General features: G+C 40.6%; 1 protein-coding gene across 1 annotated transcript in view; it reads left to right on the forward strand.

Moving 5' to 3' along the window:
* Positions 1-12771, forward strand: part of Fam133b (family with sequence similarity 133 member B) — a 29617-nt gene extending 16846 nt beyond the window's left edge. The window contains exons 5-13 of the mRNA XM_076565953.1: positions 858-936; positions 1579-1653; positions 1761-1793; positions 2210-2272; positions 2731-2823; positions 4127-4177; positions 7046-7132; positions 8115-8159; positions 11059-12771. Coding sequence (XP_076422068.1) covers positions 858-936; positions 1579-1653; positions 1761-1793; positions 2210-2272; positions 2731-2823; positions 4127-4177; positions 7046-7132; positions 8115-8159; positions 11059-11145 — 613 coding nt within the window. The 3' untranslated portion in view covers positions 11146-12771. The remainder of the gene's footprint in view (positions 1-857; positions 937-1578; positions 1654-1760; positions 1794-2209; positions 2273-2730; positions 2824-4126; positions 4178-7045; positions 7133-8114; positions 8160-11058) is intronic.
* Positions 12772-14229: the final 1458 nt, after the last annotated feature.

The raw sequence follows: 14229 nt of genomic DNA on the forward strand, positions 1-14229 counted from the left end.
TTGCCAGCCCAGAAGGCTCATTAGGTGTTTGGTGCCGAGGATTTTTATTGCTGGTTAGTCAGCCTCTGCCGTCACATTCTCAAATTCCGCATTCCCGGAAATAAAGCAGGTACTCGCCCTAAACTGTACTGTGTCTTCCCACTTACAGAGTTTATACAGTACACTATTCTTTTGTCTTTTTTAATTGTTTACTTTATTTGCATTGGTGCTTTGCCTCCGTGTATGTCTATATGAGGGTGTCAGACCTTGGAGTTCAGACAGTTGTTAGCTGCCGTGTAAGTGCTGGGAATTGAACTTGGGTCCTCTGGAAGAGCAGTCAGTGCTCTTTACCCCTGAGCCATTTCTCCAGCCCCAGGGATATGCTACTCTTAATGAGGGATGGTAAGACATCCAAAATCCAGCTCCAAGATGCCCACCGTAGGCCAGTGGTCCAAGAAGGTAGGCTGTATGAAGCCTTTGGCAGGCAGGTCGAGTATTTGATGTCACAGGCCTTACTATGGAATGTAGCATTGAGTAAGATAGACTTACTTGGCTCATCTTAACATTGACAGCTTGTGGTCTGAGGCAGATGTCTTACTTTCCCTGAACTTGAGTAAGGCAGTAAGGTACCTATTACTGGGTTGTTGTGAGATTTAATCAAAATAATAATTAAGCATTCTGGGTTTGGAAGAGGAATGATATCACTTGATGGGCTCTATTATGATTATTTACATGGTTGTAAACAAAGAAATTTGAACTATCAATATGACAAGGGTCTTAGAATATTAAAATGTTATTTACAAAAAATTTCATCTTGTTTCTGTCCATCCACTTAAATTGAAATGCTGGGAAATTGTATTTGTCTTTCTGTTTTTAAGGGAGGAAGTAAAGGAACAGCTGGAAAAGAAAAAGAAGGGTTCCAAAGCTTTGGCTGAATTTGAAGAAAAAATGAATGAGGTTTGTAAATAGCATTTTCTAAGAACTAGACAGATCTTTTCCTTACAATAAGAAGGAAATCTCTTTTAGTTGTTTCACTTTAATAAACCAAGGATTTGAGCATTGCACTTTAGGCATTAAGGGGATTCTAGATTTTTATGAATTTTACTGTTACATTGAAAGGCAGGTTTGTGAGTCAATTAATGCTTTCTATAAAAATAAGGACTCAGTAAAGGCACTTGCCTCAGAAGCCTGATGATCTGAGTTTGATCCTCAGAACCCACATGAACATGGAAGGAGAGGACCAACCCCACAGAGTTGTCCTCTGACTTCTCGTGGTAATCATAGTCAGACTTCTTGTTTGTTTTTTTTGAGACAGGGTTTCATTAAAATTTTTTTTGAACCCAGCCATGGTGGCACATACCTTTAATCTCAGCACTCGGAAGCTAGAGGGAGGTGGATCTCTGAGTTCAAGGACAGCCAGGGCTACACAGAGAAAGTCTGTCTTGGAAAAGCCACATCTTACACAGATGTATATACAAATGAAAATAAATACATCTTTTTGTTTAAAAAAAGAAAGCTGAGATAGGTGAGTGGTAATTAAAAAAAACTAGGAAAGAAAAGGGAACAGTAGCTTCTAATGATGTCTTCACCTTTTTGCAGAATTGGAAAAAAGAACTAGAAAAACACAGAGAGAAATTACTAAGTGGAAATGAGAGCTCATCCAAAAAAAGACAGGTAACACCTGTTTTTGTTTATTGCCATTCTTTGGATTTCATAATGGTGTGTTAATAATACATTTGAATCTCACCCATTTATTCAGGCTTGTGTTTATTTCTATTTAGAGAAAGAAAAAAGAAAAGAAGAAATCTGGTAGGGTGAGCAAAAGTTTCCTTTTTTCTAAATGTTACAATTAAGAGCTAAAAAAAACCAAAAAAAGTAAGAATGATTGATTTTTTTTTATTTATTTTTTTAATAAATATGTATTAAAGGTATGCTAAAGGTAACTTAGACTGTAGATGAGTCTAGTCCGGGAGTCCTTTGGTTGTGGGGGGTGATGTTCTCTTAATGACATGAAGGAGATGTCAACTCCTTCATAACCTAGTGATTTTTCTGTTGCTGCTAAGGAGGATAATTGTCGATCATTGCTGCATAAGTTATCACTTTGTTGAACTTCTGGGAGACAGAGATGACTTTTTTGTTAGACACTAGATTGATTTCACTAAGTTCTTGAGAGAATTAATAAACCAATTCCTGCATCTCACAAGCTTTAATTGTTTTGTGCTTGGTCAAGTATTCATCTTCTTCCTCATCGAGCTCTGATTCTTCCAGCAGTTCTTCAGATTCTGAAGATGAGGTAAGATTGGCTGTGGTGGTTCATGAAGTAATTGCTGTCTACTTGAACTGAATGTCAAGGGACTCCTGTGGTGAAATTGCTGCTAGGCGTGTTGACTTTCTGATTTTAATTCAATGTTCATAGCCTAAAGTACCCATATATGAATACATGAAATGATGAGATGTTTAGATATTAGTATTTGTTTTTTTAAGTTTGCCTAGTCCATTTAAAATAGAATTTATTTTTTGAAAAATCTAAATGCATTTGACTCATTGGTTAGAATTACAAACATAATTCAGATCATTTGACTCTTCTATAAATAGAAAAATGGTATGTTACATTGTTACAGTCTAAACATTCATTGAGGAAAATAAGTTGGTCCTTTCATTAAGTTCTGGCCATTACTACATTTGTGGTATTAGTTAAACGGATAAATTATATTCTGAAACAGAAAGCAAATGTTTCTAAATGTTTCGTAGGATAAAAAACAAACAAAGAAGAGGAAGAAAAAGAAGAGTCGTTGCCATAAGTCTCCCGAGAGCTCAGTGTCGGACTCCGACTCGGACAGCAAGGTGAGACCCCAGCACTGAGTTGCCAAGAGCAAAAGCATTCCATGGTTCTGTCCATCCTTCCTGTCTGACATCCCTGCGGTCAGAAGGAATATGTACGACTTTTGTACTCTTGAGGTTCTTTCTGCACCAGTTGACTGGGGTATGTAATATTGCACATGTAGCATGTATTTGTTCCCTGAGTACTTTCATATACATGTTTCTGGGCCTCCAAATCTCCATGATATTGTTCCTTCCGTTTTCAAAAAAATATTTGTAATTCAGGGGCAAAAAGGAGGTGAGAGTCGAGCTGATTATTCTTTTAGTAGCTAGCCTGGTGTGCTTTCTATTTTACCGAAATTTGTTCTGTACTAATTAGAAATGTCAAGAACAAAAGTGTGAAGTATTTTATAAAAATGTTGATTGCAGCAGCCAGGACTGTACGCAGTGGTAGACACTATGAAGTACTGGTACCTACTTATTTCGATTGATTTGTTCCCATTGGAGAAATGTGGTAGAGAGCTTGCTTGGTATTATGGGAGAGACTCTGGGTTCAGTCTTCAGTATCAGAAAAGAAAGAATTGATTCCTAGGTCCCATTTCCAGAGTCTGATTAGGATCAGAAATAGTCTATATTTTTGACAAACGCCCTACATGGTTCTGATAAAGGGCACCCAAGGAACACAGGGGCCTCAGGAAACTAAAGCTCCTGTTCAGGTTTCTAAAAGATCTTCACTTGCCCTGGGAAGATTTCTTCTGACAAAGTTCCCAGTGTGCAAAGTCCTCAGTGACTGTTGGCTATCTCTGTGTCTTTAAGGCAGCAGTCCTGTGATCATGATAGCTAGTGTTCCTGGAAGGCTTGCTGTGTGGTAGGTAGGTCCTGGGTAGGCCCTTGACAGTTAATGCATTTAACCCTTTGAGCAAACTGTATGAGGAGTTGTTTGTTAATACAGAGGTTAATAGTTAGAACTAAGGGAATAAAAGCAGGATTCCTGATGAGGACAGTAAGCACATCAGATTGGTGGATGGCAGAAAACCATGTGGATTATAGAATTTGAGTGCATGTGGCCGCTACAGGCAGACAGTGGTAAAGGCCCCATTTTAAGATAAGCCATTTTGGTATTGCAGACTGTTGTAGGGTACATAGGTTTTATTCAGTTAGATAACATAAAAGGGCTCTTGTCTTACATGCAGATATACACATAAAATAGATTGAGCTTTTTATTTTTGCAATAAATTCTGATATTGAAGCAAACTCATTAGTCATGAATCAGATCATTTTGGGGGAGGACTACACTTCTACTGTGTCTCTTTGTGTATTCATGCAGGATGGTTCAAAAAAGAAAAAGAAGTCAAAGGATGTGACTGAGAAAGAGAAGGTAACTATTTTTACACTGCCTTTAGATAGCCTGTCACACAGCACTGAAGAAGAAGTTAACACTGATGTGTATCATACCAATGAGTTTCATATTAATGCAGTGGGTTTTTTTTTTTAATATGAATTCATTTATTTATGAGATGGGGACTCACTGTGTTGCCTAGGCTGGCTTCAGATTCGTGGGATCTTCCTGAGCAGCTGGGCTGTGACCACATGGTCCCCACTGTAGCTTCTCTATTCTTAATATTAATTGGTGTATATCAGCTAATAGAAGGACAAAACCCATATGATTGTTTTAGTAGTTACCCAAAGGATGTCACTTGATTTGGTATTAGTCCTGATGTTCAAAACTATTTAAAAAATAATGGCTGTTTTCATATTTCAAAAAAGTATACATGAGCCTAAAACCAAGTAATACAAGTGAAAAGCTGAGCCAGCCACCCTCCTGGTGGCTGGAATTAGTAAATGCTTTACATTTGTTTCTGATCTTGTTTTCAAGTCACCATTCCTGCAGAGGCAGTGGTCCTGGAATGAATGTACATGCTTCTCATCCACATTTAGCAAATAAGTATGTATGTATTCATAGTAACACACAGTATCGTTTGGTTTGGTTTAGGTTTTTTAAGACGGTTTCTCTGTGTAGCTCTGGCTGTCCTGGAACTCACTCTGTAGCCCAGGCTGGCCTCGAACTCACAGAGATCCGCCTGGCTCTCAAGTGCTGGGGTTAAAGGTGTGCGCCACCACCGCCCGGCCAAGTGTCAAGTTTTGAAACCAGCTTTTTATTCAGCATTACTGTTGACATTTATCCTTGATGTTTTCAAGTTTATTTCTTTTGCTTACAATATTACATTTATTCCCTGTTGTCCTATAGAGCATCTAGATTGTTTTCATTTTTTGATAGATTTATTTATTTGTTTACTGTCTGTCTGTCTGAGTTGATGTGCACCACGTGCATGCAGGTGTGTTCATGTGGAGGCCAGCAAAGGACATATGATCTAGAACCGGAGTTACGGGTGGTGGTTGTGAGTGCTAGCAACTCAAATGAGCCCTCGCATAAGCATTCAGTGCTCTTAACCACTGGGCCCTCTCTGCAGCCACCGGTTATTTACAGTTTTCAGCAGTGCAGACTGCTGCAGTGCATATATTCATCTTTATGTGCTTAAGTGCTTTGCTTGTATGTGTGCATATGCACCATGTACATGCCTAGTGCCCAGGAGAGCCAGAAGAGGGCACCAGTTACTCCAGAACTGGAGTGACATGCAGTTGTAAGCCACCATGGAGGTCCTGGAAATGAACCGGGGTCTTCTGCAATAGCAGCAAGTTCACTTCTCTGGCTCTGTACAATGGGTATTTCTTAACTGTTTTTTTCTCCTATGAGTTATTCTTAATTTTCTAATATGCATATCTAGGACTATAATTTCTAGGTTCCCAGAATGTGGATACATTTAATTTGTCTAAAGATTTTCTCACCAAAGTGTTTACTAGTTTACATTTCTAGATGTTTACATACTGGATGTTTGCATAATTTTTAGTTCTTAAAATGTCTGCTTAAATTCCTAAGTACATTGTAAAAGCTTTAGTTTGTGTATACACACATACATATGTGCACATGATGTGGGGAATGATGGTGTGCAGCATGTGTATATGGAGATCAGAAAACAGCTTTGTGAAGTGGGTTCTCCCTTCTGCCTCTATGTGAGTCTCTGGTGTCGTTCTGCTCAGAGCTGTCTTTAAAATGTCAGCGTAGGAGTTGGAGAGTTGGCTCAGCAGTTAAGCAGGCTTGCTTCTCTTCCGTCGGACCCGAGTTCCCAGTTTGGGTCACAATACCTACATTAGGTGGCTTATAAGCACCTCTAACTCTAGCTCCAGGGGATCTGACACCCTTTTTCAGCCTCCATGGGTACCTGCACACACACATGACATACACTCTTGCGCGCGCGCGCGCGCGCACACACACACACACACACACACACACACACATATATACAAATGAAATAAATCTTTAAACTATAATACTCTAAATATACCAATGTCATTATACAGACATCATTTTAAATCATAGCAGGTAATTACCAACTGGTTTTCTTTTCTGGTGAAATCCTGAGTAGAAACAAAAGGATTAAAATACAAAAGACCTAAATCTTCCACCATCTTGGTTTCTTAGGACCTTAAAATTGTACCTGTTAATTTAAGGAAATGGAACCATATCCAAATCAGTGCTTCTCAACCTTCCTAATGCTACGACCCTTTACTCTAGTTCCTCATACTGTGGTGACCCTCAGCCATACAATTATTTTTGTTGCTACCTCATAACTATAATTTTGCTGCTGTTATGAATTGTAATGTCAATATCTGTTTTATTATGGTCTTAGGTGACCCTGTGAAAGGGTCATTTGATCCCCAAAGGGGTTGCAACGCACAGGTTAAAAACTACTGTTCTAAATGGATATGTAGTTACTTCAATTTATTAAATGAAAGTATTACTGTAGTGGAATAAAAAATTAAGTCCTGGTAAATGTCACTATGTTAGAAATTTCTAATTTAAAGCTGGATGATTTGTAGAAGAATTATTAGAATAATTATTAAATGTAACTTAGAAACTGAGGTTTTGGGCTTGTGTGATGGCTCAGCAAAAAAAAGCCCTTGGTGCAGACTTGAGAACCTGAGCTGAATCCTTGGATCCCACAAAGTTGCAGGAAAGAATAAAAAGGCTTTGTAGAGTTACCCTCACTGCCATACACGCACACATGTGCCTACATGCAGATACACACACACTACAACAAATACAAATTTTTCACTTTGAAAAAAAGCATAAGGTTTTCATGGCAGAGTATTTTTTAAATTGGCATACCTGTATTTGTTTCCATAGGACACTAAAGGACTCAGCAAAAAAAGAAAGCTGTGTGAAGATAGAGCGCTCTCCTCTGCATCGTTGTCCGGGTCGGATTATGAAGAGGTGAGGAAAGAACAGGACTCTGTTTCAGAGTCAACTTGTGATTGTATGACTGTCGTCATCGCCATGTTTCCTGTACCCTTCCGATGCCGTATTTGTAATAAGTAGCAGTGTGTAACCTGATGAAGTTGTGTTTGAACATATAAGCACTTGAGTATGAGACTGGAAGATAAAAAGTCAGTTCAGGCTGGAGTTGGGACCTCACAGGTAGCCTTCAGAACTCTCTGCCTCCAGTCATTTTCCAGAATAGTGGACAGTATTAGACAAGCTTTCAGAGAGTTACCATCTAATTGCAAGCAAACATATCTACTGTTTATGTCTGTTCCTTTAATCCTTAGTCTTTTTAGATTGTCGATGACTTTTTTATGTGTTGTGTCATGTATATAGTATGTAGTTATCTAACAGGTATACCATACAACTCAATAGTTAGGCAGTTTTTATGGTCTAGTACTGTTAATAGTTAACATTTAGCCAGTATATAATAAGGAATGCTTAATAAAATATCTTATTTGTACTTAACATTTAATATACACGGGCTTAATATACACAGGTTTTAACAACTTTCGACTTACTACACCATGCTTTAAAAGGTCAAAGGGAAGTACAGATGATGCGAGCATTGTTATTTCCAAGGATTTGAACCCGCTGCTCTAGAGAGTGCACTGTATGTGTGACCAGTGCAGAGTACTAACAGTGATTGAGCTGCAGCCGAGACTCGGGTGCTGGGCTGTGTTGTGCTAGTTATGACACCTTCTCACAGTTGGCACTCCTCGGTTTGGTGCTGAGAGACAATGCAAGGGGAGCTCTTAGAAACACTTAAAATCTTAATTTACCATTTTGTTATTGAAACTTGAGTGATATAACAGGAGTCATAAAAATGTGATTTTTACAATCAAAATGTTCTACGTGTGACTGAACATGTAAGATAAATGCACTGAGTACAAATTACGTTTGTCTTCTATTCACTCAAATTTCAACTTCGTAGGTGCAAGCAAAAAGGAAGAAAAGCGGAGAAGAGCGCGAGAGAACAGCAAGTATCTTTCGTTTTTACCGACAGCGGCAGACCAGGGTTCTTGACTGTCACGGTAGTTCAGCTGGGACCAAGTGAAGTGCTGGGGAGAGTGGTGTCCGTCACCTTTGTGACGTGATGGGGAGAAGCAAGTAGGCTTAGGAGAGGGCAGCAAGCATCCCCTGACTTCAGCATCTTACTGTTAGAAGTAGACGTTCAGAGCTGGCCAGAGTGGCGCACACCTGTAATCCTAGCACTTGGGAGGCAGAGGCAGGCGGATCTCCGAGCTCAAGGCCAGCCTGGGCTACAGAAAGAGACCCTATCAAGGAAAAAAAAATACACAAGTTCAAGGGGCTGATGAAATGGCACAGTGGGTAACGGTGCTTACTGACAGACAACCTGGGTGAGCAATAGGACACAGTTACCCTCTGACCTCCATGCGCACCGTAACACACCTATCCATGCAAATAAATAAAAATAGAGTTAGAAAATCATGTGTATAATTTATATATTTAAACACACATGTGCTTCAACTTTTTTTTATTTGATTTTTGCTTGTATGAGTGTTTGCCTGAGTGTGTGTCTGTGGACCATGGAGTTCATTCAGAAAGGCACAGAACACCCTGTAACTGGAGTATTTACATGGGTGCTTGCAGCTGAGTCCAGGTCCTCTGCAGGAGTAAGAAGTGCTCTTAACCAGGCCAGGCGGTGGTGGCACACTGCTGTAATCCCAGCACTCAGGAGCCAAAGGCAGGTGGATATCTGAGTGTGACACCAGCCTGGTCTGCGTAGCAAGTCCCAGGACAGCCAGGGCTACACAGAGAACCCTTGTCTTGGGGGGGGGGGGGGGGCAGGGAGGGAGAGAGAGCGAGCGCTCTTAACCACTGAGCCATCTCTCCAGCTCTTACTTAACTTGAAGTGATAATTAAATACAGTGATTTCCTCAGTCTTCTAAAAGACAGTATTTACAGGCCAGCCAAACCTAAAATAATAGAAAAGGCTTCTCAAAACATTAGCAGCAGTGAGAAGCTGGAAGTGGTAACATGAATTTTTGTTTGGTTTTGGTTTTTCCAGAGTTTCTCTGTGTAGCTGTGGCTGTCCTGGAACTCACTCTGTAGACCAGGCTGGCCTCTAACTCAGAGATCTGCCTGCCTCTGCCTCCTGAGTGCTGGGATTAAAGGCATGTGCCGCCACCACCCGGCTTACCATATTCTTTTTAAAACCAGCTCGGCCATTATGCAAATTGAGAAATAGGAAAAGAGGAAGAAAATTTAAGAGAATGGGAATGTATCCAAATGAGAAGCAGGCCAAAAAAAGAAAATAGCTGATACCTTCAGAGAGTAGTACAGACCACATCTGTGAAGTAATGTCAGAGTCTTCTGTATAAGTGTGGGCCTTTGAAGGCACTTTCCTAAGGAGAGGTGAAAGAAAAAAATGAGGATATCCCCAGTTGTAGGGTTAGGGTAACCTTTTCCAAGAACTTTGTGGCTCTTAATACAAGGCCCTTCTGAAACTTGGGTTTACTTGGGTATAAGTGATTCCAAAATCACTTTTATGTGTTTTGTGACCACAGTGGCAAACATTTTTTTCTGGGTGTGAAAATAATTTAGTTGACTGTTTTAGACTGTAGTTTAGATTGATGAATTAGAGAAACATTTGACTAAGTCTAATGTGTCCTTGCGTACTGGTTTATTCTTTCTACTGGTGTGTGTTTGTTACCCAGCATCTCCACTAGGCATGGTCTAGTTCTTCGAGATGCACTAGAGTGTGAGAGAGGGAGAAGTGTCTATGTGGAGAAAGGAGTGAGCAGCTGCAGAAAGCCTCCCACGGCCTGAGGGTCTGAGTCAGTGGTCATGGGCTTGCCTTACATACACAAGGCCGAGGGTCCCACCCCAGTACCACAATAAGTAAATGTTCCAATTGAAGACTTTTGGCTTCTTTGTAAAATTATATTCAGGTACATGCTTTAAAAAGAAAAAAGCTCTGGGGATCCCGGATGTGCCTTGGTGATAGAGTGCTTGCTACCTATGCACAAAACTGCTCCTCTGTCTTCAGCAGCATCCCCAGGAAGGCAGGCAGGCTGCAAGGTTCTTCTGTAGCAGTAGCAGAGGAGAGGGGGCTCTGCCTGCCTGGCCTGGGTACCACTTCTTCCTCCCGAATAGCTGCACGAGTAACCTGGGATTTCTGCCTTTTCTTCTGTAGCAGAAGCACTCAGGAGTTAGAGATCGGCAAAACTCCAGCACCCTTTATCCACTACAAAGTTCACTCCTTTTCCAGGGCAGAGATTTCCCTGTAAAAATGACATTTGGTTGGATGTGGTGGTTTGTGCCTGTAATCCTAGCATCAGGAGTTCAAGGTTCAAAGCCAGCCTAGGCTATATGAAATACTGTCTCAAAAAAAAAAAAAAAAAAAAAAAGAATAGTAAGCATATGTTTTATTAAATAAAATACACTTCTAAGGATATGTCAGTATTTTGTGTTAGAGTTGGTATTAGCAGCTAAGTAGTGCTGCAGTCTGAACAGTACACAGTTTATGTTCCAACTTAGAAATATTAGGTTACGTACTTGGACACACTAAAGCAGTTGGGGCTTGCTGTCTGTGAGAGTCCTGTGTTGGAACTGTAGTGCCTTTTCCTTTGGAAGTTGTGTATAACATGCGATGTAGCAATTGATAGCATGATTCAGGTGAGTCTTCTAGAGAAGTTTCTGTTGGAAACTGCTGATGTGCCTGTCTTGGAGACTCAGCAAGCACTCCTGGACTCCACAGTTGTGGTTGTTGGGGCTTGTCTAGAACGTCCGAACTAGTTGGCTTGCTTCTCTGGTTGTTTATGTGGCAGCGTGGGTGTAGCAGTGCCGATGTTCCTCACTGGCGTGTTTTCAGTAGGCACAGTAGTGATGCCTGCCATGGGATATCTTTACAGGACAAAGCCAAGAAGAGACGGAAGCACAAGAAGCACAGCAAGAAGAAGAAAAAGAAGGCTGCGGGTTCGAGTTCAGACTCAGCGTAGCCTCGGGAAGGAAGACCAGGGTCCCTTACAGAGTGCAATGTCGAAGGAGCTCTCAACTGTGAAGATTCTGACTACGTAGTGACGTGCATGAATTCCCTTGTGTTTAGACTTTCCTGGACTAGTCAGTAGCCACTTGGATACCGCTGTGTGAAGGGCCATGATTGTTGCCTGCTGCCTGAACACCTTTTCCTCTTCCAGTGCTTGGTGACTCTGGAGGACAGTGCTTTGCAGTCATACTAGTGGTTAAGATATTTGGGATAAAGCTAATATTTTTTACTAGACGTACTTAAGGATAAATCAACAGAAACGGAATCTGGATCCATCTTTAAGATGTAACCAGAAATAATGAGATGACTCTAGTAAAAATTTTCATAGTAGGGATTACATTAATATTTCAAAATCCTTACTCTGTAGATAAGTATTTTAGTTTTTCCCCACGTATATTTTGATTTACTTGGGGAAGGAGCTTTTAAAGAGGGGGGTGGTTTGCTATCTCTTTAGCTACCAGAACAGCGTGCCTTTGATCTCACACTACTTTTGTGGACACAGTAGCCATGCTTCCTGGGAGGTCAGAGCTGGGCGCCATCAGTCCCGCCTTGACTAAGGCTGATGACATCCACAGACTTCTTCGTATGCTGCTTTGAATGCACCAGAGATACCCAGCACTTTGCAGCATGAGAAAGCCCCCAAAGCTCTGGAATTTACCTCCACTTGAGTCATAACTGAATGTTTCTTAGGGTTAGACGGTGTTATGTCATTTTAATTGAATTTACCTACACTTTGGAGAGGAGTTGTTTAGCAGACACTGGTACTTTCTGAACTGATAGCTAACAATTCTAAAGTGCATGTTTTATACAGGTTTTAACCAGTCAGAAGGTTTCTATGTAGCCAGTGATAGCTCCTTTATGTTTTGTATAGATTTTGTTTAGGCTGCAGTGTTTAGCTTTTAACTCCATACTCTTGCTGTCTTAAGTTCATTACTATGTTTAATGGCACACTTACAAGATATTTAGCATGTAAAAAGCAGGACTTTTGGTTTTCATTTTTAACGGCTTCATATTGAAGCTGAGTCTTACCACAAACAAGTTGAGTGGCGGGCCTGGTATGCTGTATCTTGTTACATAAAGCTATGCCAGAATCTTAGTAAATAGAATGTTCTAAAAGTTTGTTGTCTTTGTATATTCATAACAGATTATGACATGTTAACTTACCTGAGAACTACATTACTGCTCTTCCTGTGTCATGTTTTTCTGAGATATTTGTGCCTCATATCTCTTGAGTTATTAGGAATGTTAAAAAGAATTGATAAGTCATTTTCATTTTACACTTTTATATAATCAGGTAATATGAAATATAACGATGTACAATTTTGCCTGTTTCAGAGGGTGTGCTAATTATAGTGAAATATGCACAGAACATTTTGGCATGACAAGAGGCTGAATAAATAGCTATTTTACTTAAAATAGCTGTGCTCTTATCTCCCTTTGGGTCACAGTAGTTATACAAGTTAATGGTAAATATGCCCTGGGGTTTTAGTGATAAAAAGAATGTGTGTCTTAGGAAGTTCCTCAAATTTTTCTGCTTTAGGATGCATATATAAGGATATATACAATATCTCCCCCCCCCCGCCCCCCAAAAAAATTTTTTTTCCAAGATTGATGTCCAAGCCTATTTGGACAGTTGTCGGCCACTTTCCCGAGTGTACGGGGCGGTTTAAGGCCTGGTCCAGATGGGACAGCTACGTCCTGCAGGAAGCGGCCGTTTGTTAGACTGGAGAAGGTGGGCAGTGGGTGATTTAGAAGAATGTTGAGTCTTTTTCAGACTCTGTTGTCCAGGACTCACCTTGGTGTTGGTGACTCTACAGTCTCCCTACTAGATGTATAAAAAGGATGTTTATGGGGTGCTGCCCCTTACATTAATTCCATGGTTTTGATAATGTATAAGTTAGTAACATCCCTTCCTTCTTCCACCAGAACTGCCCTTTTTCTTTCTCGGGTGTCTTTACACGAGTTTTACAAACACGGCATGCCTCTTACAACGGCACTGTGGTAACTGCCAGAAAGTGACGACCGTCTGTAGAAATGTTGTCCTGATACCAGCCTTGGCCTTCTTGGTCACTTCGGAGTCCTTTGGTTGCCCTCGGGTGTTCTAAGTACCCTAAGAGTGTCCAGATTTAATTTTGTCCAAAATAGAGATTTGTACCTTTCAAAAGTCAAGCTGTGCTGAGCCCTGTCCCTTGCTTCCTTGTCATTTCAGACAGTAGTTGCCTCAGGGAAGACAAAGGGAGTTGCTGTCTTCAGACTTAGCTGGGAGCTTGCACACCAGAAATTTGCCACATTGCAACTCGAAACCACTGGCATTCTTCAGTGTATTTGTAAGGGGGCGGTGAAAAAAATCTTTTCTCCCTCAGTTGTATCTGCGTTGTTATAGAAGTTGTTTTATATTTTATTAAAAACTTAGAGGGACTAGGGTATGTGTGCATGTATCTCAAGGTGGCGCATGAAGGCTTGGGTTTAATCCTCAGGACCCCCCAAAAAATCTTGTGTTCTAAATCATAAACATGGTTTGGGTATGGCCTCACCTGTTTACTTTCCCCTGTGTGAAAATCCGCACCTAGACTAGAAGCCAGGTCCTCTGTCTCACAACCAAGATGCAATAGGACAGTGGACATTTTAGCCAGCTTAGCACAGCTACACCATGTTTTCTCACCGGCAGGTCTCAACTGGGAGCAAGAAAGTGGGTTTTCCATCTAAGAAGCTCATGTATGTGAGGCTGTGTGGGTCTCGTGGGAAGGTGCTTGGTGACTTTTCGGTAGGTGGCAGCCTTTGAGGGAGCTATTTATAGCTTGGGAAATTACTGCAGTCTAAAGGAAGACTTTGTCATCTTTTTTTAGTTACATGTTCAAATAGAAAAGTGCTTTTAATTTGCACTGAGGAACTATAAATGAAATACCATTTTACACGTTGTTAAATATTGAAATGGCTGCAGGTTTGTTTCAGATATACACAACCTCTACAGCTTCCCTGAATATGTACTGAACGGCAGCGTCCACTTGTTTATCTTCCCAGCTGCTTGAGAACATTC

This window comes from Peromyscus maniculatus, chromosome 3, assembly GCF_049852395.1.
Source record: "Peromyscus maniculatus bairdii isolate BWxNUB_F1_BW_parent chromosome 3, HU_Pman_BW_mat_3.1, whole genome shotgun sequence".
Classification (NCBI taxonomy): Eukaryota; Metazoa; Chordata; class Mammalia; order Rodentia; family Cricetidae; genus Peromyscus; species Peromyscus maniculatus.